The 26,030-nt window shown below is 36.6% G+C and overlaps 1 protein-coding gene across 9 annotated transcripts in view; it reads left to right on the forward strand.

Annotated features, from left to right (window-relative positions):
* Nucleotides 1-26,030, forward strand: part of LOC108371389 (syntaxin-binding protein 5-like) — a 552,451-nt gene that overhangs the window by 247,203 nt on the left and 279,218 nt on the right. For all 9 annotated transcript variants that reach the window (XM_017626982.1, XM_017626947.1, XM_017626939.1 and 6 more), the window contains one exon: nt 10,524-10,678. In XM_017626982.1, coding sequence (XP_017482471.1) covers nt 10,524-10,678 — 155 coding nt within the window. The remainder of the gene's footprint in view (nt 1-10,523; nt 10,679-26,030) is intronic.

A 26,030-nucleotide genomic window follows, 5' to 3' on the forward strand; every position in this document is an offset into this window, starting at 1 on the left:
GATCCACACCAACTCTAAAAGGGAAGTCACCATCGGAGTTATTACATAATCGTCAACCACACTTTTGCAACCATCTAGAGTCTCTAAGCCTACTTCAATGGATGAAAAAACAAAAGTTGTAGCTAATCAAAAGGTTTATTTTCTAAATTTTTACAGAGGAAGTAAATCATGGAGAAAAGGAGTAATTGTGAAACCCATCTGAAGAATAATGTACCTCATAGACACAGAAATGGGAAGAAGGATAAAACGGGAAAATCAATTTCATCTGCGATGCCTTCTCCAATAACTTCCGTTCTAACTGATTATACGAGTTCTGCATTTCAACGTCGTTCTTCTCCACAAGATTTTTTAAGGTCATCTGTAATTCTGTGAAAGACTGTCAACCTGTGCGGACGTGTTTTTTAATCGAGAAATTATTAAGAATAATATTTCACGTAAAGCAAAGAAAAAAAGAACAAGACCAATGCGAAAAGACAATACTAATACTAAGCATAAATAAGCTTTCTGCTTATTTGCCTATAATTATAAACTACCTTTTCTGAATTTTCGCAATGCCGCGAGAAATTAAACTAAATGTGCCAACATACAATAAAATAAAAGCAGCTCCGGCCCCACCGCGCTTACCGAATAGTGAAACAAACACCAAGTGCAGTGAAATAAACCTTGCCGTTCGATAAATCGTTCTCTCCCTCCCCCCCCCAAACATCGTGCATTACATCTTGGCATGCACAGTCGCCAATGTCTCTGGTAGACCAAGTTGTTCTAACGCAACAACAAAGCACTAGCTTAGCAACAAGCACAGTAAAAACAGTGAGCGCAGCTCTCACAACAACGACTATAACCACGACTTAAGCAATGACAGTGGTTTCAGAGCGCAGTTCACCCACACCTGCACAAACGGGAATATCGGCACCAGCCCAAGCCAAGCAACGCATCGCAGAGCAAGTTGACCTACTTAATCCAACAACCCGTACATTGACTCAAACGGGCATTGATAGGTACATACAACCCCCCTATTATGAATTTTCATACGATAGACGATAAACGCTTGCAAGTGTATCGTATAAAATGAGATTTCGTATTATGGTTTCCACACGCCCGATAGATGTACTATTGTGAATAACAGTGGTATTTGTTAACTATTTGTTGTGAATTTAAATGAAAAAGCTGTTCTTGTCTAGATAATATATTTTCATAGCGAACATTTTGAACTTCAAAGTCGCGAAAATTTCCATAAGCCATACAAAATTAAGATAAAACATGTTTCCGTCAACCCCAAATGCGTTTTATATAAATTCAAATTGATGAAACTCGCATAGAGAATACAGTAAGCAGGCAATTGAGAGATGCTTCCAATCCTCTGGAGAAGAACTCGATAATGTAAGTAACAGGAATGAGTTTTATTTGTGAATTATTAAAAACAATTCTTTAGATTTCAGAGAAACTTTCGACTTTCGAAAGAAACTGTTACATATCGATGGCTGAGAGGAAGATCGACCTATCTCGGCAGCCAGTTCTAAAACATTCTATCTCAAAAAACTTTTCTAGAACGCCCCATTTCAGAATTCGTTTTAAAAACGCCCTATCTCAGCTGCCGATCCAAAAANACTGTTACATATCGATGGCTGAGAGGAAGATCGACCTATCTCGGCAGCCAGTTCTAAAACATTCTATCTCAAAAAACTTTTCTAGAACGCCCCATTTCAGAATTCGTTTTAAAAACGCCCTATCTCAGCTGCCGATCCAAAAACGCCCTATCTCAGCATATTTTCAATACATTTTGAAGTGAGATAGGGCGTTTTTGAACCGAATTTTGAGATAGGGTGTTTTTCAATAAAATTCTGAAATAGGGCGTTCTTGAAAAGTTTTTTGAGATAGAGCGTTTTCGAACTGGCAGCCGAGATAGGTCGATCTTCCACTCAGCCATCGATATGTTCTAACAGAAGTAGAGAACGAGCTGCGCCCACGTAAAAAACGCCATCCATACCGAATATATTAAAGGTTTTCACAAATCTGATATTTCTTTCTCAGGGATCATACCAACAGAGTGTTGCAACGAGGCGTTATTGGATTACCCCAACCTAAGGTTTCTACTGTGTTTATAAAAATGTGCATTCTTCAAACCGAATTCATCAATAAACCAGTGCTTGGAAGTTTGAAATCTTTGTTTTGAATTAAAGCTCAATCCTTTGACTAAACGTGTATGTTAAAGTTTTTAGATTCGGGTCACGCCTTTGGACACAACAATCCAAAATTCTTGTACAAGTAACTAAACCGTACCCCTTTGAGAAGCAACACGATCAACTTTGTTTTTTTCTCGCAATTTTTGTCCTGAAAAATTGCAGTATTTTGTTCAAATCGTTTCCATAATTTCATGTTATTCATTTAAATACTTACATCCCTTTAATCTTGTTAAATTGTATCGTATCGTGTAAAAATGGACAACCGCCTGCAAGCGTAAGAAATTTAACAGCTGATACGATAGCTATCGTATGGTAATACCAAAATTTAACGTTAAACGGCAGATATCGAATTTCATACGCTAGAATTTAATTCGTAATACGGCACAACAGAATGCAAGCAAGAAAACTAAGCCCACAGCAGCAAAAAATTGCAATACGTCAAAAATTGCAAAAACGAAAAGCACTGTCATTAACCCTCTACTGTGAAATAAGTTTGCGATTCTGGACAATGAATGTGACAAAGAGCCGAATGAAGTTTCCAAAGCCAAACCCAAACCGCCCCCAATTTATTTACGAGAGAAAAACTGTAGTGAGCTCGTAAATAAATTAATTCAGCTTATTGGAGACAATACGTTCCACGTAACGTCAATTACCAAGGGCAACATTAAAGGGACCGAACATCAGATTCTAACTGAAGAAAATTGCCGGTTGGTAACCAAACACCTTAATGACGATAAGAAAAACTTCTATACGTACCAGCTCAAAAGCAGCAAAGGACTGCAAGTAGTAATAAAAGGTATAGGCCCTTATTATGAGTTGCATTCGATTTTCGATCTTCGCTGGTTATCGAAGATCGAAAGTGAAATTCGTATTATGAGCTATGCAACCGTGTCGAAATTTTCGTTGAGTATCGAATTTTCTGTCGAACAGAATTTTGCATTCGATGGGGTAGCGAAGTGTTAGAAAATTGTGAAAAATGTATGATTTTGCATTTGTTTTCTTACTTTTTGGCGAGTAGACACTAATTTTAAAAATTTGTTTATCAATTTCATGCAGTTTTAACGTCGTGAATACAAAACACAAGCTCGAAAGGCTGCTTTTACTTGTGAAAGAAAATCCCAATACTCAGTTGGCACGATCTCTGAGAACAAATCATAGAGCTGTGGATAGTTTTAAAATATTTTAAATAGATTTGGCTCAAAAACGCCTCTTTAGACAGTCGGAAGTTTTAGTAAATCTGTAGACAAATTTCTTAAATATATTTTATGTCAAAATATATTGTAAAGACTACACTTAAACTCTCTTAAACATTTACTACTCCTGGTCAGTTCACTAAACTCTCATCCTCTGACGAATCGAAGAACCCCAGAACTTCGTTGTACTAATTTTTACCACGTTTTTATAAACTTGCTTTCTTTTTTATTTCATTTTAATTTGCACAAATTTACATAAATATGTATAAGCACACTATTTAGTTTGCTCGATTTGTAAACAAAGCTTCTCAGCGGTGAAAAATATACTATTGTGAACAACATAAACGAGCGAAGTTCACAATAGCGCTATTCTTCATCGAATTAGCGCCATAATACCAAATGAAAATTCGTTCGATCAGCACTTTCGACCACAGTCGAAGATCGAATGTAACTGTGTTATGAAAACATAACAAAAAATGAAAAAAAAAGTGTTGGTGCGACAAATGTTAAAGCTATTTTTGACAGACTTTTTTGTGCTGATTACGAATCCGTAAGTACAAAGGATCCAACAAGTACAGGTTTTGAGAAAATCGAAGTCAAAGTGTCAAAAAATCTGGCTTTTGCAATATTTGAGAAGCTCTAGCAAAGAGTAAAAAGGTGATAGAATCTTCCACTTAGGCTTAGATTAAAGCAAGAACCCTCGACTACTATCCTTGAAAACACCATTCCTGAACATTGAATTTAGGGTAACTTATAGTAATTTATTGAGTAGTAAAATTTGACTTTTGGCGAAGTTTGAGTCCCTGCCGCAATTAAACAAAAGGTGATAGAACCTTCCACTTAAGCTTAAATTAAGGCTTGAACTTTCGACTACAATCCCTAAAAATACCATCTCTTCGTCTTGACCCTAAGATCACTTATAGTCGTTTATTGAACAGCAAAAACTGATTTTGGCAGCATTTTTTTTTCAAATAGCACAATTTGCCAGCATTTTTTTATTGTTCAACAAATGACTATAAATGGCCATCAAGTAAAGGTGCAGGGATGGTATTTTCAGGGGCAGTAGCCTAGGGTTCTAGCTTTAAGTTAAGCCTAAGTGGAAGGTTCTACCACATTTTTACTCTTTGCTCGAGCTTCTCAAATATTGAAAAAAAACCCAGTTTTTGACACTTTGACCACGATTTTCTCAAAATCTGTACGTGATGGAATCTTTATAATTACGGATTCGTAATCAGCTCAAAAAAGTCTATCAAAAACAGATTTAACATTTGCCGCACCAAAATCAGTGTTGCCCTGTGTAATAGGGGCCATAGAATCAAGTGTACCCATTGAAGATATTGCTCATGTTCTATAGAAGGCAGGATTTGCTGTTAAAAATGTTGTCAATATTATCATCAAAGGAAAAATCGCTCAGCCTATGTTTAAGGTAGAACTTAAGCCAGAAAGAAAGCCAATCAATAAAAACGCAGTGCACCCAATCTACAACTTACGATACCTTCTACACCGAAGAACAACAGTGGAGGCGCCGCACAAGCGAAACGGTGCCGTACAGTGCACAAATTGTCTAGAATTTGGGCATAGCAGAACATACTGCACCTTGCGTCCAGTGTGTGTTGCTTGTGGCGACCTTCACGCTTCCGCTTCTTGCAAGGCTATCAAAGCTGATGTGACTGTAAAGAAATGCAGTAATTGCGGAGGTAACCACACCGCCAATTATAGGGGATGCCCTGTATACAAAGACTTAAAGTCTCGCATGAATCAGCGCAACACAGCCGTACGCTCTTCCACCACTCCAACTAGCTCTCATACATACCAACCACGATTGAGAGAATACAAAGGTTGCGCCGATCTCGGACCGCTATTCCTCTCTTAACGAATTTGACAGAATCGTGGTTTGCATGACGTCACACTTGTGCAACTTGTTTACGTTTTCCTTGCAACATTTTTTCTTCTTCTTCCATTCTTGCTCACGTTTTGGTATTTCTCTCTCGCAATTGCACCAGTGTGACGTCACACAAAAGTTATTCTCAAAAATCCTCTCTGATCGGCGCAATCTTGTATTCTATCATTCTTGCATACCAACACCTCACGCCATCAACCACTACACCAGGGGCTCTATTGTGTAACTCTGAGTTTTCAAGTGTACACTGAAAATTGTGTGCACTCTTCATTTTCCGATTCAGGAAGAGTGAAAATGAGTTTTAGCTGTCAAAATTGTGTACACTTCCTCATTTTGCGATTCAGCATGTGTGAGAATGAGTTTTAACTGTCAAAATTGTGTACACTTCTCTTCCGAAAAACTCGCTGAATTTTAGTCGGTGAGTTTTTGGTTGTGAGTTTTGCACTCGGTGTACACTACATTTTCTCACAGTTGCAGAATAGAGCCCCAGGAGCCTGTTTTGCCAACGCGCAGCGAGTTCCCAACGTTTCTTTTGCCCACGCATTAAAACTAACAACGCAGTCAAGCACGGCGAAACCAAACTCCAATCAAGAAACATTTGCAAAAAATTAAACGGAATAATACTGAGCAAATGCAGCCGAACCCCCCCACTTGTGGCCTAGAACAAATGATATTGAATCTTACCCAGTGTATGACTCAATTCATGTCTACTATGCAAAGTATGATTCAAGATCATAAAGGCTCAAACCCAATTGTTGCAAATTTTAGTGAATAAAAAATGAGTGAGTTGAAAATTTGATTATGGAACGCTAACGGTGTAAACCAGCGTAGATTAGAACTCATCCATTTTCACTGAATATAACATAGATGTTATGTACTGTCCGAGACACATTTAACAAATAAGTATAATTTCTCCATACCTGGATACAAATTCTATGCCACAAATCACCCAGATGGTAAAGCTTATGGAGGCACAGCGGTGATGATTAGAAATCGCCTAATGCACAATATTCTAGATTCAAAAGCCACAGCCTGTCTGCAAGCAACTCCCATATGCTTACGAAACCGCGACCGAGACTTAAATCTATCGGCTATTTATTGACCACCGCGATTTTTAATTTCTGAAAATGGCTTTAAAGATTTCTTTGATAGCCTGGGTAATAGATTCCTGGCAGGAGGCGACTTCAACGCAAAGCATACGTACTGGGGATTACGCCTTATTAACCCAAAAGGCCGGCAGTTATACAATAGTATTATAAACAGGCACAATAGACTAGAGGTCACATCGCTTGGTAAACCTACTTACTGGCATACGAAATAAAGTAGATACCAGACCTAATAGATTTCGCAATTACAAGAAACATAGACAGAAATAACATAACAGCAGAAACTCTAGATGAACTATCATCCGATCACTCCCCTATATTAATAAAACTATTTCAACAACCCCAAAACATCGAGATTGAGCCTCGTCTAACTTTAAATAACACCAACTGGCTTAAATATAAAAAGTACATCAGTATCCACCTTAAATTAATCGCTGCACTTAACTGCGCGGGTGATATAGACTCCTTTGTTGAAGATTTTAAAGAAACACTTACTTCAGCCGCTGGACTGGCGACACCAAAACAAGTCCAAGTACCACCTACGCCTACATCAGTTACAAGTACAGAAATAGAAAAGCTTGTGGCAGAAAAGCGGCGCCTAAAAAGACAGTGGCAGAGCCATCGCTCACCAACCTCACAGCTACTGTATAAAGCTGCCAGTAGAAAACGGAAACAAGCACTCAAACGTGCAGAGGATCGCAACTTGCAAAGGTACATTAAGAAGCTTTCCCCGAATTCTACTGAAAAATACTCTCTATGAAAATCGCTAAAATACTTCAAACCTCCAGTGGCTACGGAAATGCCATTAGGAACCAAAGTGGTACCTGGGCTCGTAGGAGAGAGCCGAGTGTTTTTCACACCATTTAAAGAATGTGTTTCAGCTAAACTGCCCAACGAACAACTTCAGGCTGCCACGGTTAACCAAAAATAAAAATGAGTTATACACACCTAGCAAGACGAACTCTTTAGAAATAAAATCTATAGTAAAGCAGCTTAATCAAAAGAAATCGCCGGGTGCTGATTTGATAACTCCGAAAATGCTAATAGAGCTACCGAATGTTGCACTAGCAATTCTTTCTGACCTTTTCGACACTATCCTCAAATTCGGTTACTTTCCGAAATCAAGGAAAAGGTTGAAGATAATCATGATAGCCAAACCTGGAAAAGACGCAACACAGCCGTCTTCATACAGACCAATAAGCTCACTGCCCTGTCTCTCCAAAGTATTCGAAAAAGTACTCCAATTTGGCTTCCTAGAAAAACATGGTACAATTGAAGAAGTTAATTGAATTACAAATGAAATCAGAAGGGCATTTGAGCTCAGAGAGTACTGCTCTGCAATTTTTCTCGATGTGGCACAAGCATTCGACAAAGTGTGGCGCGACGGTCTTATATATAAAATAAAAAAATTGTTACCGACGAAATTCCACAAAATATTTGAATCATACATATCTAACAGAAAATTTGCTGTGAAAGTATCTAAGTTCACTTCAGAAGACATGTCGATAACGGCTGGCGTTCCTCAAGGTAGTGCACTCGGGCCTATGCTGTATATCATCTACACTTCAGATATTCCAACTAGCAAGGATATACTAACATCCATCTTCGCTGATGATACTGCCTTAGTAAGTCGTAATAAATGTCCCAATAGAGCTTCAAGAGTACTAGAGGAACATTTACTACGCATAGAAGAATGGCTGGCAAACTGGCGCATAAAAGTCAATGAACAGAAGTGTAAACAACATTTTCACTCAGACCGCAAGTATGCCCCCAATCAAATTAAATAATGTCCATATTCCACAAGCCAATGAGGTGACATATCTAGGAATACACTTGGATAGGAGACTAACTTGGCGCAAACACATATCAACCAAGAGTACACAAATGAAGCTAAAGTCAGCTAGCGTGAACTGGCTCATAAACAGTAAATCAAAACTGAAACTAGATTATAAAGTACTTATACATAATGCAGTCATTAAGCCTATAAAAAAAATAATAAAATCTGTAATTCGGAATTCAACTCGTCTTAAACACAAGCCAGATTTTTATACACCAGAAGTTTTCAAAAAATTGGCGAGCAGAAAATGACATGTTTTCACTTTGTTAAAAATTACTTTTTGATCTTCAATTGATCTTGCTAACTTTGAAGAAAATGGTTGTCTTAAAATTTTCTACATGATGCAAAAAACAAGGTAGATCCATTGTCACTTTTTCGTCGCCATATTAATAACCTGACAATTAAGCAGATTGTGACATTTCATGCTACCATACCCAATATCTAATAAAATCCTTCAAATTTTCTTATTAATTTTTTGTCGATTTAAAAATCTTTGTTCTTAAGCATAGTATTTTATTCCTGTTTCACGTGAAAAAGCTGTTAAATTGCATATAAAATTTCTTTCTGTGAAATAAGTGTGAAATTCCACAACATTTCCTCTGCAAAGTAGTATTCTGTTCACGCTGTGAAAAAGCTTGCAACATTTTTGCTAAATGAAGCTAGCAACACAATTTTCATGACATTTTTAAATACACATGTACATTTTAAATTGTGTGAAAGCTGACAGTTTATAGAATTCAGTAGCGGCGAAAACAAAGGGGGGTTAATTGGTTAAACCTTACCCAAGCCGATCGTAAAACTTGCGACGCAATTTCAGCTTATGCCTGTCGGTCTTGGCAAGAATGTAATCCCTCAAGGTTTAGCTTAACATGGTTCTAGGGATACACCCTGTGATCGTGTTACTTTCCAGAAGGCGTCGCGCCCGTTTTTCTGTACATATTTCCATTGGAAAAATGCCTCATCTCAGTATTCTATTCTCAGAGGTATCTATGCGTGACGAATTTTAATGTATATGGCTTACACCGCTAGCTCTCGTAGCTGGCTACGAGATCGTTTTCATATACCCCCATTTTTCATAGGTTTGGGATTGATTTCATTTACCTCTATTCCAAGTTCTACGGTGGCACGCTGCATTTTCCAATAAACCCATATTTTTCCATGAGCTTGAGATTGACTTCATATACATATATCCATATCAAGTTCCAGGACTCTACCACAAATACTTCCAGAGATATGCACTATGAAAATTTTTATTTGTATGGGAGGTTCCACACCCCCTTTAGATATCGGTTTTGTTTTAGCCTATAACCATTCTTGGATAATTTGTGTCCGAAATTTCAAAAAAATCGGTACAGCCGGTATGGGCGANTTTCATAGGTTTGGGATTGATTTCATTTACCTCTATTCCAAGTTCTACGGTGGCACGCTGCATTTTCCAATAAACCCATATTTTTCCATGAGCTTGAGATTGACTTCATATACATATATCCATATCAAGTTCCAGGACTCTACCACAAATACTTCCAGAGATATGCACTATGAAAATTTTTATTTGTATGGGAGGTTCCACACCCCCTTTAGATATCGGTTTTGTTTTAGCCTATAACCATTCTTGGATAATTTGTGTCCGAAATTTCAAAAAAATCGGTACAGCCGGTATGGGCGAAATGAACTAATGATTGCAAAAAATGAAATTAAACGTCGTAGTTGACCAAAAAAGAACATTAGACTTCATTCTCTCAACTTCTCAGAATGTAGAAAAGCTAAGAAATATACATATAATAAGATAGGATATATTAAAACAGCCTCCAAAACATTTACTAAAAGACGCCCTGAACTATACAAATCAGTTTGATTGAAAATTTGTTTTTATCTATTTATTTTATACTGCAGTTTTGGGTGTGTCAAAATTTCATGTGAAATTAATATGTGTTGTTGGAAAAATTTCACAGCCCATGGGCTTTTTAATCAAAAAGTTGTTTATTGAAACTACCTTCTTTTTTGTAGCATGATTTTCTATGTTGTATGATATTCAGTCCGGAAATAAACTTTACTTTAAACGTTTCACTTTGTAAGCTGGGGTCGCTGTGTCGAATCCCAGTGAAGAAGTCTGATGAGGAGATGTGGTGATCTCCGAAATAGCAGCTATAACTTCTACCACCTATAAACTACTGTTGTTTTTTCCACAATAATTTTTCAAACAAAAACGGCAAAATGCTCAATAAAAATTGTTTAGTATGATTTATTAGGCCAAAAAATAACAAAAAAAGACAGATATTTTTCAAATATATTTTTATATTTCAGCGATTCTTTTACAATATTTTCTGGTGGAATGCCTACTGAGAAAAGTTCTAAATCAAATTGTATAACTGTTATGGTGGGAAAATCAACGACTGTTTTGGAAATGGAGCACGCCGTCGTAGACTTCATTATCCTCTGTGAAAATCCTTGGTTATGCGGTAAGTAATTTTAGAATCGTTTTTATTACAATTATTTTTCTTCTTTTCTTATTTGGCACTGTAACCGCTTAAGCGATTTTGGCCGAGTTCAACAAAGCACTCCAGTCGTTTCTCTTCTGTGCTAGCTAACGCCAATTGGAAATGCCAAGTGAAGCCAAGTCCTTCTCCACTTGGTCTTTCCATCGCAGTGGGCGCCTCCCTCCTCCTCTGCTACCACCAGCGGGTTCCGAGTTGAATATTTTCAGAGCTGGAGCGTCATCAGGGGCCTATTTCATAAAGCGACAGTGATAATTTTATAACGACACGTATTTTCCATGTTGTCAGTGGCAATTCGACAGTTTGGTTGGTGTTTTGTTTCATAAAAATAATTGTCACCACCTCATAAATTCCATGAGAAATTCCATCGAAAAAGTGACAAATTGTCATTTTCGGGGTTTAAAATTGTCGCTGACAAAATTGTCGCCAGTCATATGAAATTTATATGTAAATCATATGTAATAATTGCATTTGCATTATTTTAGTTTTAAGAAATATTCAAATTAATGAAAAGTAATGAAATGCGCGCAATTACCATATAAATGAATTTACAAAACTCACCTGTGAAAGCTTTCCGACGGAGCTATTCGGTTTTGTCGCTATTGTCGCGACAATTTTGTCAGAGTGACAATTGTCAGCACAATTGTCGAAAATTTTCCATAATATCACTGTCCAAAAAATTTTCACAACCTACAAGCGTATATGAAACAGAAACAAAGACGCCGACAATTCTGGCAGTGAAATTTTAAAGAAGAGTCGACAATTGTCGCACCAGTCACTTTTAGGAAATAGGCCCCAGGCTATCATTCCATCGCCTGCGGTAGACGCCGTCGCCAACGCGTAAAAGCCCGTAAATCTTCCGCTAAATCTTTCTCTCGAATACTCCAAGATCTGCCTCTTGGGATGTTGTCATTGCCCATGCTTCTGCGCCACATACCAGCTCGGGCATTATGAGTGACTTATAGAGTGTGGTTTTCGTACGTCGAGAGAGTACTTTACTCCCTAATTGCCTACTCAGTCGAAAGTAGCACTTGTTGGCAAGAGATTCTGCGTTGGATTTCAATGCTGACATTATTATCGTTGTTAATGCTGGTTCCCAAATAAACGAAATTCTCCTCGATTTTTTCTCGATATTATAACTGTATAGTAGGAATGTTCGATATCGTATCGATTATTCTGAATATCGATATTTCATGGTGCGACAATCGATTTTTTGAATCGATATTTCCAGGTCGATATATCGAAGACACTTCGATACTTTACCCGCCATATCGATATTTAATTTGAAATTTATTTTCATCTACAAAAAAGTGTTTGGGAGAATACTAAAGTAGGTTTAACGAGTAGCTTGTGTGATTTACGTAGCTCTTAAGTTTGACAAACCGTTGACGGTTGGCTTCAGTCTTTCACACAATACGCTCGATAAGAACTTGCAACCTATGCTTAGAAGGCTTACCCCGAGGTAGTTGGCGGGAATGGCGGAGTCGCCTTTCTTGTGGATTGGGCAGAGCACACTTAAATTATTAACATTACCTTACAAAATAGTTTAAAATAACGATTTTTCCGGTATTCATTTCTCAGACTACTTTTTATAAATGTTTTCTGTATCCTTTCTACATTATTTTACACGGCTGAAACAATCGAAAATCGAGACTTTTAGGTAACATTATTTTTTTACAAGAAGTTTTTTTATTTAAATCCGTTCTTAAAATCTTTTAAGGAACCGATGAGTGCTCGTCCTTTTTTTTTGCTAAAATCCCCTTTCGATGTGACTCAAGCTGCGCTGGAATATGGTTTAACTCAAAAGCAATGCATCTTTTCTTCAAATTCCTCTTAAAGTTGTCATCATAACAAAGTGATCTTATGAAGGATAACTTTTCTTAGACCAAAACCATACTAAAATAAACATTTTGGGCGGAAACCCTTTGTGAATTCATCGCAGACAATACTCAGTAAAATTTACTGAAAAAAATTTCTTTTATCTTTTATCATGTTTATTTTGTGATGTGAAGCAACGATGTGAAGCTGCAAGAAATTGTAAAACCATTTTACTCATTAGAAAATATAGGCGTTAAATTCTCGTCTCAATTAAAGGCCAGTACTGAAGATAAGCGTTGTGTAAATATACTGAAGGTACTAGCCAGAAAGCGCGGCGATGGTCACTAAGAACCCGAGCTGTTGTGGCGATATGACAATTTTGAACTACCACATAGTTATAATATGGCAAAGAAAAGAATTTTGTGTCTAGAGAAAAAGATAAATGCTGATCCTAAACTGCTAAGCTTTTTTATGACAACGCAAGTTAGATAAGCACGAAGAAGCTCACGAGAAAGTGTGGTATTTGCCAATTTTCGCCGTGTTCAACAAAAACAAACATGGCAAAACAAGAATAGTATGGGATGCTTCTGCCAAGGTTAATGGGGAGTCACTTAACACGTTACTGCTAAAAGGGCCTGATTTATTAGAATCGCTGCCCGGCACGTTACATCGATTTAGACGAAAGTCTGTCGCGGTGTGTTTACATTGCCGAAATGTTTCACCAGATTTTCATTAGATCTGAAGATCAACATGTGTAAAGCTTTTATGGCGACAATGCAAGGCTGACATGGAGCCATAAAATTACATAATGAATGTTATGATTTTCGGCGCAACTTATGCTGCGAATATTTCGCAATATGTTAACAACCTAAACGCGCCAGATTTCGAAAACGAAATCTTCACTACAAAAAGAGAGGTACTGCGCGCATGTGGGTCGATTTATGATCCCCTTGGGCTGCTAAGTCATTTTCTTATATACGCAAAGATCTTAATGCAAGAAATCTGGTGCAGCGCTGTTACTTGGGAGATTTTGTCAGCGAAGTTCTCCAATCGGATTATATGAGAAAAAATGCGGATTTAGAAAACAACCGCATTAGCTGCTGTTATCTGAAATGTTTCGCTAACTATACCTTGCTCGACGTGCAGCTGCATACTCTTGTAGATGCTAGCGAGAATGGATACACTGCAGTTGAATATGGGCTTGTTCGAGAGACGAAATAAAAGTGGAATTACTGCCGTACTGATGAAAAATGGCAACATTGTTGCAATGGCCCAACTGATAATATATTGCTAGAAATTCACACAGAACGCGATACTTTAATAATTCGCGCAACACTGCGGTTGTTTAGGCCATAAGCCTAAACCAAACTTTAAAAGGATGAACCACCCTAATATATAATCGCACACACATACACATATATGTACATGCATACGAATATGTGATTGCAACTTCAACAAGCCCTATTTCAGAATCACTGACGGTGAAAATATTGTGTGCTCATTGATTGGATACCACCATTGAAGCTGACATTCATCCCTCGCTTGGAACTCACGGCAGCGCTTATTGGTGCTAGATTTGTAATTCACATTCTTCAAAACTATACTTTACAAATCAGTCGAAAGCTGTACTGGCCGGATTCTAAGACGGTCTTGAGTTGGCTACATTCCGGTTATCGCAAATATAGCCAGTTTGTAGGATTTCGAGTAATCGAAATTCTTGGTTTAACCAATCCAAATGAGTGGAGGTGGATACCGAGCAAACTTAATGTAGCAGATGAAGCCACTAAATGAGTAATTAAGATAAGCCTACAAAATGATGGTCGATGGTTTAGTGGCCTTCAATTTCTATACATGGTTAAAGACGAATCTCCGGTCGACGTATATCCACCTATAGACACGAAGAAGGAGATGAAACGCCACCTAATGCATATAGGGGCAGTTGATGAGGTAGTTGAAGTTAAACGTTTCTTGAAGTGGAATCGCGTTGTGCGCACTGCAGCATTTGCGCTACGTCTTATTGAAATCCAAGGTACGAGGACAAGATCTACAGAGTGGAGAGCTCATTTAAGAAGTCGTCATAAAGGTGTAATGTCGTAAAGCTTGAACAGACGGCAGCGTTGATCCGGATAAACTCGGACTTAATCCGGATCAACTGCAGTTAATTCCCGAGTTGATCCGGATCAACGCTGCCGTCTGTTTATGCTTTTATATCGGCAAGCACAGCGGAGCGTTTATGCAGAGCGATTTTAATTTAAGTAGAATTATTTGGTCCTACTTAGATAATAATTTATTTCTAACCCCGTCTAATATTAGTAGCGACATGGAATCATATTTTGTCCACAATTTGATGGGAAATGACTTAGTTGAGGTTAATGGATTCCAAAAAAATTTAAATCACACTTTGGATCTTATCTTTCTAAGTTCTAACATTAAGTTTTATCTTGATATCACTGCAGTATCAATCTCACCACCCAATATTCATCATTACCCACTAGCGCTTGAAATTGAGTTTCTAGAATTCTTTGATATTACTGAAGAAAGCCAGAATATCTTATTTAATTAAAACTCGTGTGATTGGGAATTTTTCAATAATTTATTTTTAGATATTGAATGGGATGATGCTTTTGGCGCGTCTGATGCTGCAGCGTGCTTTAATCTATTCAAAAGTAATGCCGTTAATTTATGTAAAGAGTTCATTCCAGTGCATGCTAAAGTACCTTATAAGCTTCCTTGGTATTCAAAGAAGCTAAAACATCTAAAGAACTTGAGAAATAAGTTCTTAAAAAATATAAATTAACTTAAGATCAGAAATTCTTTGACTTATACTCCTCGTACAGGACCCAATTCAACAACATGAATAAATCACGCTACAAAGAGTACATTAGTAATTTTGAAACACAAATCAAAAGTAGTCCGTAAAGTTTTTGGAGGTATATTAAATCTAGAAAGATTGTTTCTACTGTCCATAACTCAGTTTTTTATAGTGACGTCTCTACCAACTCTCTCTGAAGCTGCTGATCTCTTTGCTGATTTTTTCTCTTCAAACTTTGTCACCGATGATGATCTAACTGATGCTGAATATACGGACCTATTTTCGGAGAACGCAGATGTCGTAAATAATTCCTTCAACTATGGCTCTCTAGTTTTAACTGATGAAGACATTTATGAAGGTGTTAATGGACTAAAGCTTTCAATGCAAACGGATCTTTATAGCCCGTCGATTACACTGGTCGACGGCCAAAATTTACCAGAGACGCCGTTATGAAATTCGTATGTAAAATCACCCCCTGATTCCGAAAATCAAGGTTATTTTTAATTCTATGGTACCGTTTTTGAGATATTTGCAATTTACCGTTTTTGCAAAAAAANTGGTAAAGAGAAAAAGTTGAAATTTGTGGTCCAGTGTTATTCTTCTTAAAAAATGTCATTCATTAATTGTTCCGCTGAAAGTAATCTTTAATAGGTCTCTTGCGTCTGGAATTTTCATTGATGACTGGAAAATCACATCAATCATGCAATTCTTCAAATCTGGAAACAAAAGCGACGTTAGTAACTACAGACCCATCTCGAAGCTAACTTCCGTATCAAAACTGTTCTAATGCATTATTAAAAACAAACTGCTCTTCAATATTAAAAATTATATTTGTCTGAACCAACACGGTTTTGTTCCAGGCAGGTCTATGACAACCAACCTTGCATTATTTTCTGACGACTGTTTAAATGCCTTCCAAAATGGCTACCAAGTGAATATAATCTATACGGATTTCTCCAAAGCATTTTAAAGGATATCCCACAAGATATTAGTTGCTAAACTCTCCCAACTAGGCTTTCATTCGGTTTTTCTTCGGTAGATCAAGTCAAAGCGGAAAGGAAGAGTTTCGTTTTTCTAGATGGAGTTTCCTCCAAAACATTTACTTCTACTTCCGGTGTCCCGCAAGGAAGCATCTTGGGTCTTTTGTTTTTCATTTTATTCATAAATGACATCGGGTTATGCTTTTCAACTGCTAAGTTTCTTTTGTACGCTGACGACTTAAACATTTATTCAGTGATAAAAAGCCCTAGTGACTCTCCTGCTCTTCAATCTGAGATTGACAAATTGCATAATTGGTGTATAAAAAATCGATTGTGTCTTAATATTAAAAAATGCTATAAAATTACATTTGCCAAACTACATAAGCCTCTGCGAACTTCGTATCATATTTCTAACTCGTTTTTATTGCCGGTTAATGAAATCAAGGACCTTGGGATTTATTTCAACCCGAAGTTTTCTTTCCTTACGCATATAAACTTCAGTATCGCAAACGCGTTCTCCATGTCCGCTTTTGTTCGTCGAATAACTCAAGATTGTCGGGATACTTATACTTTTAAAACTTTATATTCTGCCTTTATCCGATCTAAGTTAGAGTATGGCGCATTCATTTGAAATCCATACCAGCAATTTCATTTTAGTCGTTTGGAGTCAGTGCAAAAGGTTTTTATACGCTATGCCCTGCAATCATTAAATTTTTCTGAACCAAAACCTTCTTAATTTTCATCAAATAATCCTTTTTAATGCCGGCTTGAGGTCTGGGTGTTAATGGTATTAAAACACATTCAAATACATTATTTCCCAATATATTTCAATCTCCTCCGGAGATCGTCTTCAGGGGCTACAACAATTACACAAGTTTTTTATTAACATACAAGAAAAAGCTAACACATCAAAAACATACATAAATACATACATACATTAATTAAATTTTAGCTCCACGACGTCCGTCTCGTTTTTCGTGCAGTTTAGAACTAATATTACAAGTGTCAAGCAGGTGCCTGAATAAGTGGGCGCAGTTTTCTGGGTCCGTTTTGTAGTTTAGTCTCTTGTTTGGTAGTGTGTTAATTATGTGGAGCATTTCTAATGTGAAACGTTTATTATAGTGTTGTTCTTGCTGTAATATGCTCACAGCTTCAAAATCGGGATTGTGTCCGCTCCCTGCACAGTGGGCCGCTAGTGCAGTTTTTTGTGTGTTAATGGATGCTCTACATTTTATGTCCGATCGGTGTCCTGATATTCTTGTTCCACATTTTGTTCTTTGTTGTTCCTACATACTCTTTCTCACATTTGTTATTTTCATCAGCAGCACATGGAATCCTGTATATAACATTGTTTCTGTCCATAGTTGTCACTTTGCTCTTCATATTGCTAAAAAACATACCAGTTGTATAGGCGGGTTTGTGTGCTATTCTAATATTTTCCTTGTCATAAAGAATGTACACGAAAAAAACTGGTCGCACATAACCAAGCATAGCTCGGTTAATCATAACATTAAAATAAAAATCAGTAGAAACTTAAAAAGCTGGAAGCATTTTCCACCTTACTGCATCATTTATTTTTAGTACCAAAAATCAGTGTAGAAACGAGGACCAAGAAAGAAATCGATCGCGAGTTAATATTGCGCAAAAAGCTGGAAAATCCCAGCATGTTCCATAACGACATCGCAAAAAAGCTAAAATTTCCAAAGTCTACCGTTACTTATGTGCTTAAAAAATACAATGAATGTTTATCTTTAAAAAGGAACCCTGGTAGTGGCAGAAAAAAAGGATTTGCTTGCGAAATTAAGGCAAAGGAAGTGTTATCTGCTTTTAAGAAAAATCCTGGACTTTCGGTAAGANGCTATTTTTTCTCCACTTTTCGTATTATTACTTGATTTATGTGTTTTCATCATCTTGTGTATCAGTCCAGTTGGGAAATCATTGCTTTTTAGTATGTTTATTATCCGTTTTTTGTTTTCCGTGTGAAACACTACGTCACTTGTGTCTAATACTCTATCGATAAAGTTTTTTGCCGTATTTATTACCATGTTCTTCGGGTGTTTCGATTTAAAATTTATCATGCGTCCTGAAGATTTGGGCTTCTGATACCAGTCAAGTTTTATTTTGTTATCCATTTTGCATACCAAAGAACCCAGAAAAGGTAATTTGTTATCTGCTTCTAACTCCTTCGTAAATTTGATGTCCTTATGATATGAGTTTAGTGTATTCATTGTTTTTTCCAGTTCGTCCTCCTTAACTATGGCAAACACATCATCTACGTATTTACTAAGTAATCTCGTGTTTGTCACTTTGNTTCCATAAAAAGTTTTTTTGGTATATCCGTGTGTTCCTTAATGTCATTCCACTTTGTCTGTATAGTCTGTATAGCCAAATCCGTTGGTAAATATACTTGGAAATAGTGACACCACATCAAACGAAACAAGACGTTCATCATCACATATATAGGAGTCATTAACCTTGTCTTTAAATTCTATTGCACTCTTTACATTAAACATGGATTCCGTTGTAAGGTTTTTTAAAACATTAGTCAAATATTTACATAAATTGTAGGACGGGGAATTGATCATTGAACAAATAGGCCTTAAGGGCATGTTGTCTTTATGGACTTTTGGCAAACCATAGATGCGAGGCGGGAGAGCTGTGCGTGTGGTCATCTTGTATTTTTCCTTCTTACTTATAAGACCTAATTTATACAATTTGTCTACCAGATTATTGTTTTTAGTTTGTAAACGTAGCGTCGGGTCTTGACGTAGGATTCTATAAGTTTTTAAATCCCCCAATAAATTGTTCATTCTCGACTGATAGTATTTTTTCTCCATTGCAACCGTTACATTACTCTTGTCTGCATTCAAAATAATTATGTCTTTGTTTTTGCTAAGAAATTTTCTTGTCCGCTCCACTGTATCATTTATGGCCAGATCCGTTGTATTCCCTTTATGCCTTGTTAAAGTATCTTTTATAAGTAATGATAATTTTGTTCTCGCAGATTCCTGCTTCCCTTTGTTTTTTACGCTCTGTACTAATTCTTCTCCATCCGCTATACATTTGAAGAGGGGAAATGTACTTTTAGATATTGGTAGAGCGAACTTTGGACCTTTACCGAGCAGCGCTTCAACATCCGGCGGGAACTCCTTGTTTGTTTTATTCACCAACCAATGCTTGTTGTTGTTGTGTTTTTGTATCACTTTTATGTTTCGTTCACTTCTCAATTTCTCAAACTTTGATTCTTGCGTGTTTCTCCAATGTCTTGTTCGTGTGATTGTAAGGTTTTGTTCGCTCTCGAAGAACACTGTGGCGTCCTCCTTCTGCATTCTTTGGCCTAATTTTGTCTTTGTACGCGTTAGTTGTTTATCTTTTTCGCTTAGAATGTCATGTTTAAATTTTATCAATATACTGAGTATTTTGCTGTGGAAAAAGTCTTTGTGTCTGTCTAGTACGTGTTTTATATGTTTCGGTATGTGGTTGTCAATGGTAAATATGTAGTCGAGTTTAGTGATGTTTTGTATAAACTTGGGTATAATCTTCGCTTTCCTACATTTTAATAAAAATCTTATGCTAGACTTTAATTTTGCCNCGTCAATGGTAAATATGAAGTCGAGTTTAGTGGTGTTTTGTATGAACTTGGGTATAATCTTCGCTTTCCTACATTTTAATAAAAATCTTATGCTAGACTTTAATTTTGCCATCTGGATGGATTCGGTTTTAAACCTGTTGATGGCCTTTTTTGTCTTGTTGTCTTGGGTATTTTTAAGCTTTGCATAAACCATCCTTATTGGTGCTTATGTTTACGGCGTGCCTTCCGTGGTTAAGATAAATCTGTATCTGTTTATACTGCGACCTTTTTGATTTTAATCAAATAATCCTTTTTAATACCGGCTTGAGGTCAGGGTGTTAATGGTATTAAAACACATTCAAATACATTATTTCCCAATATATTTCAATCTCCTCCGGAGATCGTCGTTAGAGGCTACAACAATTACACAAGTTTTTTATTAACTTACAAAAAAAGAAAAGAGTTTAGTGTATTCATTGTTTTTTCCAGTTCGTCCTCCTTAACTATGGCAAACACATCATCTACGTATTTACTAAGTAATATACTGAGTATTTTGCTGTGGAAAAAATTGGAACTGGAAAAAACAATGAATAAACTAAACTCATATCATAAGGACATCAAATTTACGATGGAGTTAGAAGCAGACAACAAATTACCTTTTCTGGATTCTTTGGTATGCAAAATGGATAACAAAATAAAACTTGACTGGTATCAGAAGCCCACATCTTCAGGACGCATGATAAATTTTAAATCGAAACACCCGAAGAACATGGTAATAAATACGGCAAAAAACTTTATCGATAGAGTATTAGACACAAGTGACGTAGTGTTTCACACGGAAAACAAAAAACGGATAATAAACATACTAAAAAGCAATGATTTCCCAACTGGACTGATACACAAGATGATAAAAACACATAAATCAAGTAATAATACGAAAAGTGGAGAAAAAACAGCAATAACGTACAAATCGGTAGTTTACATACCAGGTTTCTCAGACAGATTAAAAGCTTCAGACATATATGAAAAGGAAAATATGAGAATAGCACACAAACCCGCCTATACAACTGGTATGTTTTTTAGCAATATGAAGAGCAAAGTGACAACTATGGACAGAAACAATATTATATACAGGATTCCATGTGCTGGTGAGGAAAATAACAAATGTTAGAAAGAGTATGTAGGAACAACAAAGAACAAACTTGGAACAAGAATATCAGGACACCGATCGGACATAAAATGTAGAGCATCCATTAACACACAAAAAACTGCACTAGCGGCCCACTGTGCAGAGAGCGGACACAATCCCGATTTTGAAGCTGTGAGCATATTACAGCAAGAACAACACTATAATAAACGTTTCACATTAGAAATGCTCCACATAATTAACACACCACCAAACAAGAGACTAAACTACAAAACGGACACAGAAAACTGCGCCCACATATACAGGCATCTGCTTAACACTTGTAATATTAGTTCTAAACTGCACGACAAACGAAACGGACGTCGTGGAGCTAAAATTTAATTAATGTATGTGTGTATTTATGTATGTTTTTGATGTGTTAGCTTTTTCTTGTATGTTAATAAAAAACTTGTGTAATTGTTGTAGCCCCTGAAGACGATCTCCGGGGGAGATTGAAATATATTGGGAAATAATGTATTTGAATGTGTTTTAATACCATTAACACCCAGACCTCAAGCCGGCATTAAAAAGGATTATTTGATTAAAATCAAAAAGGTCGCAGTATAAACAGATACAGATTTACCTTCTTAATTTTCTCGATGTTAACTAATTAACTTGATGACACTGCGGAATAGAAGATTAGCTCTCTCAATTTCTTTCATGTTCGACATAATTTCCGGCTAAACTGATTGTCCTGCCTTGCTCGGTAGAGTTAATTTTAATGTTCGGAATAGAAATCTTCGATGCACTGAATTATTTAACATTAGCATTAGTAAAACGATTTATAGCATGAACGCGCCGATCAGAAGAACACTGGCCGAATTAATCCTTATCTCAAGTTCTCTAGATTTGGACCTTTCCTTATCAAGGACTACGATCCGCAATATTATATTTACTCATTTTTGTAATAATCCAGCTTGATTGGGTTATCAAGCACACGCTTTTTAAACCATCTTTAATTTTCATTTTAAAGTAGCTATGCAGTTTGCATAGTCTGTAATGAAGTCTAGTTCTTAGACTTATGTATAACTAAATAAATAAATATAAATTGTTCCTATTACAATGAGCCGTAACAGATCCCTATTGCATTGAAAGCTGTAAAGATACTGCTATTTCAGTCTGTAGAAATGAATTTTTGCTTTTTGCTAGTTTTCTTGTTTAGATTAATTTTTGTAAACTTCTTATTAGTCTGTAAGAATAATTTTTGTACTCATTGACTAAATCCAGTAACCTTATTTGGATGACAACAACATTCTGAGCATTGATGGCCTAATCGACATGGCATGTATTACAGGAAAAAAGGCTGATAATTCTTCCGAAGTAAAATCCGATAACTACATTAATAATAATGCACTACCATAATTTGTATCGCTATTTAAATCATGAAACCGCTGAAAATGAAGTTCGTCAATTTTACTATATACCGCGCCTACGCGTCGTTTTCAAGAAACTGCCAAATGTGTAAAATTCAAAAGACTGTACCGCAGATGCCACAAATGGCCAAGTTACCTCGAGCTCGTCTTGCTGCGCATGTTGTGCCATTTACTTTTACGGGGTTGGATTTCTTTGGGCCCATTTTGATTACGATAAATCGGCACAAAGGAAAACTTTATGGAGTTTTATTCACGTGCTTATTGACTATACGAAATTTTATGGCAAGGCGTGGCATCCCGCGAGCGTTTTTCTTTTGGCGGAACAAACGCAAACGTCAAAGCTGCGAAGCTGTGTTTTTCTGTGATCTGTTTAAATTTTGTGTTTTAGGTAAGATGAGATCCATTGAAGAAGACTGGGCTGAAAGCCGATTAGGTCGAGTTTACGGATGAGTAACGAGTGACATACTTTGTCAAAAGCTTTACTGAAATCGGTGTATATTACGTCGGTATGAGCATTTTCTCTAAAACCGTTTGAGACATGAGTTGTAAACTCCAATAAATTAGTAATAATAGATTTTCCTTTAGAAAACCCGTGNTGAGATTGTGTAATTGANGAAGATATAGAATATGTCAGCTTTTTAACAATAATTGCTTCGAATAATTTGGGGATAGCGGAGAGTTTCGCTATGCCTCGATAGTTTTCTATAGAGGACCTGCTGCCGTTTTTGTGAAGTGGTATTAGGAAAGACTCCTTCCAGGCTGACGGAAAAACGCCATGTTTAAGTGACAAATTGAATAGAGTTGTTAAAGGCTCGCGCATGTTCTCAGCGCAGTTTTTAAGAAAACAGGTCGGAATATGATCAGGTCCAGGCCTAAATGACGCTTTTAAGGTTTTTAAATAGTGTAAAACTTCATCGGAAGATATTACTGGAATATAAGCAGAGTTGATTGGACAAAGCTCGTACGGATAGTCTCCACTTATAGGGAAGTCTACAGAATAATTGGACCTAAAGAACCGAGCAAACATGTTGGCAATGAGTTGGCTGTCGCTAGATACAGTGTTGCGATAATGCATAGCGCACGGAAAACCATGTGCCTTACGCTTTGAATTTACGAAACGATAAAATGATTTAGGATTGTTAATTAAATTCTTCTTAATTTTACATAAATATGAATTATAACATTTCTTATTTAATGCAAAGTAGCTATGCCGCAAAACTGAGTACCTTAGGTAATCACTGTGTAAGCCCGTTCTTTTATACAGTTTAAAAGAGTGCGACTTTTTATTTTTCAATTTTTTAAGCTCTTTAGTGAACCATAATTGTATTGGTTCTTCATGAACAATATTACGTATTGGCACATACTTTCGAAACAAATTGAAAACAGTATCATTAAAGTGCTCAACGCTACGCTCCACGTCATCTCTATATATTGGCCAAGATAACTTTGAAAGTTCTTTGTTAATTTTCCTGAAATTTGCTTTCGCAAAAACATATCTAGTACTTGAACTTGACTTATTATTATGTATTTCATTTATGATTTCGTAGCTTAACTCAAGAGCAGGATGCTATGCATCTTCCGGCAAAACTAGGGGATCACACCGATTAATAGAGGCCTTCGGAACATCATCAACGTAAACGAGATCCAAGACCTTTCCAAACTTATTTGGACATATATTTATTTGTTTGAGGCAAAGTTCAGCCATTTCCTCCAGAAATACATTGTAACTATCTCTATATGAAACTGGTACAACATCGGTGTCAATGATGTTCCATGAAATATGTGGCAGATTTAAATCGCCCAAAACAATCATAGAATCGGATGCCGTAAGCATTGCATTTACGGTCTCAAGTAAAGAAACTAGCTGCATATATACCGATACGGCAGAATTAGGAGGGATGTAGCAAAGAGCTAAATAAATATAAGTCTTTCCAGCCTGTACACGTATACATTTAAATTCGGTATATTCAATGACAGGAAGACTAACTTCCTCGGATGGTCTCGATGAATGCACCGCAAAAAGAACACCACCGCCGATTCTGCCCACGCGGTCACTCCTGTATATTTGATATTCATTTGGAAGAATTTCGGAATTAAAAATTTGAGGTTTGAGCCATGTTTCGGTCAAGGAAATAATATTATAATTGCAGTCAAAACCTTTTAAATATAAGTCAGTTAATTTGGTATTCAAACCTCTAACGTTTTGATAGTAAATACTTAAATTAGACTTGCGAGTTAGTTTTTTGAATCCGAATTAAGATTAGAAATTTTAGCTACGTTATTATTACTTTTATTAGGTTTATACTCAAACTCGCGAACAAACGCACCGGTCGGCCAAAATGAACTATTTAGTAGTGAATCAAAATCTTCGGAAGCTACATCAATTTTAAAAGATGAAATATCGCGATCGTATTTAAAATTAAATTTACGAATAAATACATCTTTAGTTCTAATTTTAGTCGATATGTATGACTTTATATCATCCGAAGAAGTATCTTTAGCAAATCTAGAGACAAAGATTGTTCTTCTCGGAGGAATTACAACCAACTTTTTGGTAATGATGTCTGATGTGCGGGGCTCCGAATTATTCGGAGGAACTAAGTTAGACAGTGGAGTTTGAGATGTTGATGGCAACACTGTTAAATCAACTGTTTGACTATTTTTAGAAGTAGACCTAGTGGATATGGCTTTAGAAATCGGAGGCTCCAATGCCTGAGGGCATGGAGAAGATAAATTAATAAGTTCTAAGGACTGGGATGGAGGATTTTTTTTACTAGAATCCGTGGCTGTCTTTTTAGGTGGACTAATAACATGCCCACCTTTATTTTCTCGGCTATCCTCAGAGTGTGGAGGGTCGTCGAGACAAGTGAAAGACCTAAACATTTTTTCGTAATGCTTAAATTTCTCAACAAGCGCCGACAGATCCTTCCCGATCTCAGAAAAACCATTTCTGGACTGCCTGAAGAATTTAAATAAATCAACTTCGGTTGATCTACATTTTTGACAAGACCAACGAAGACCCTTACCCTCGTTAATAGCGTCTAAAACTCTACCGCTCAAACCAGCACATTTTATATGGGCAATCCCATCGCAGAGCCAGCATGACACATAGGAGTCGCTTTTAACGTGGCAATTGGTGTAAATACACGACATGTTTAAAATTATATTTATTTTTAGGTTTTAGAAGCAAAAAAGCAAAACAGTTTTGAAAACGATGTATTAATCAGTGAACCAATCAGCTGGTAAATATCAGTTGGAAAGCTATGTAGCGAACAGTTTTAAATGCACTGTATATTTGGTACCTAATAAACACAACGCAAACAGCTGTGACAAAGATGAAACAGCAGAAATGACAAAAAGACAAAAAGAGCAAAATCAATGTGCACAAACAAAGAAAATTGTACAACAACAATATATTATATGAAACAAAATACTCGGCACATGCAATTAAGAATATCAAGTTACATTAATCAAATTTACAGGAAATTTTGATGTTTTACTTATCTTTAAATTGTGCACCAGAAGTTTATTAACACTTTTTTTAATTTTTTACTTTATTAAGCGTAAACAGCTTTA

The sequence above is a fragment of the Rhagoletis zephyria genome, unplaced genomic scaffold (assembly GCF_001687245.7).
Source record: "Rhagoletis zephyria isolate East Lansing unplaced genomic scaffold, Rhagoletis_zephyria_1.1 Rzeph_scaffold_00068, whole genome shotgun sequence".
Taxonomy (NCBI): Eukaryota; Metazoa; Arthropoda; class Insecta; order Diptera; family Tephritidae; genus Rhagoletis; species Rhagoletis zephyria.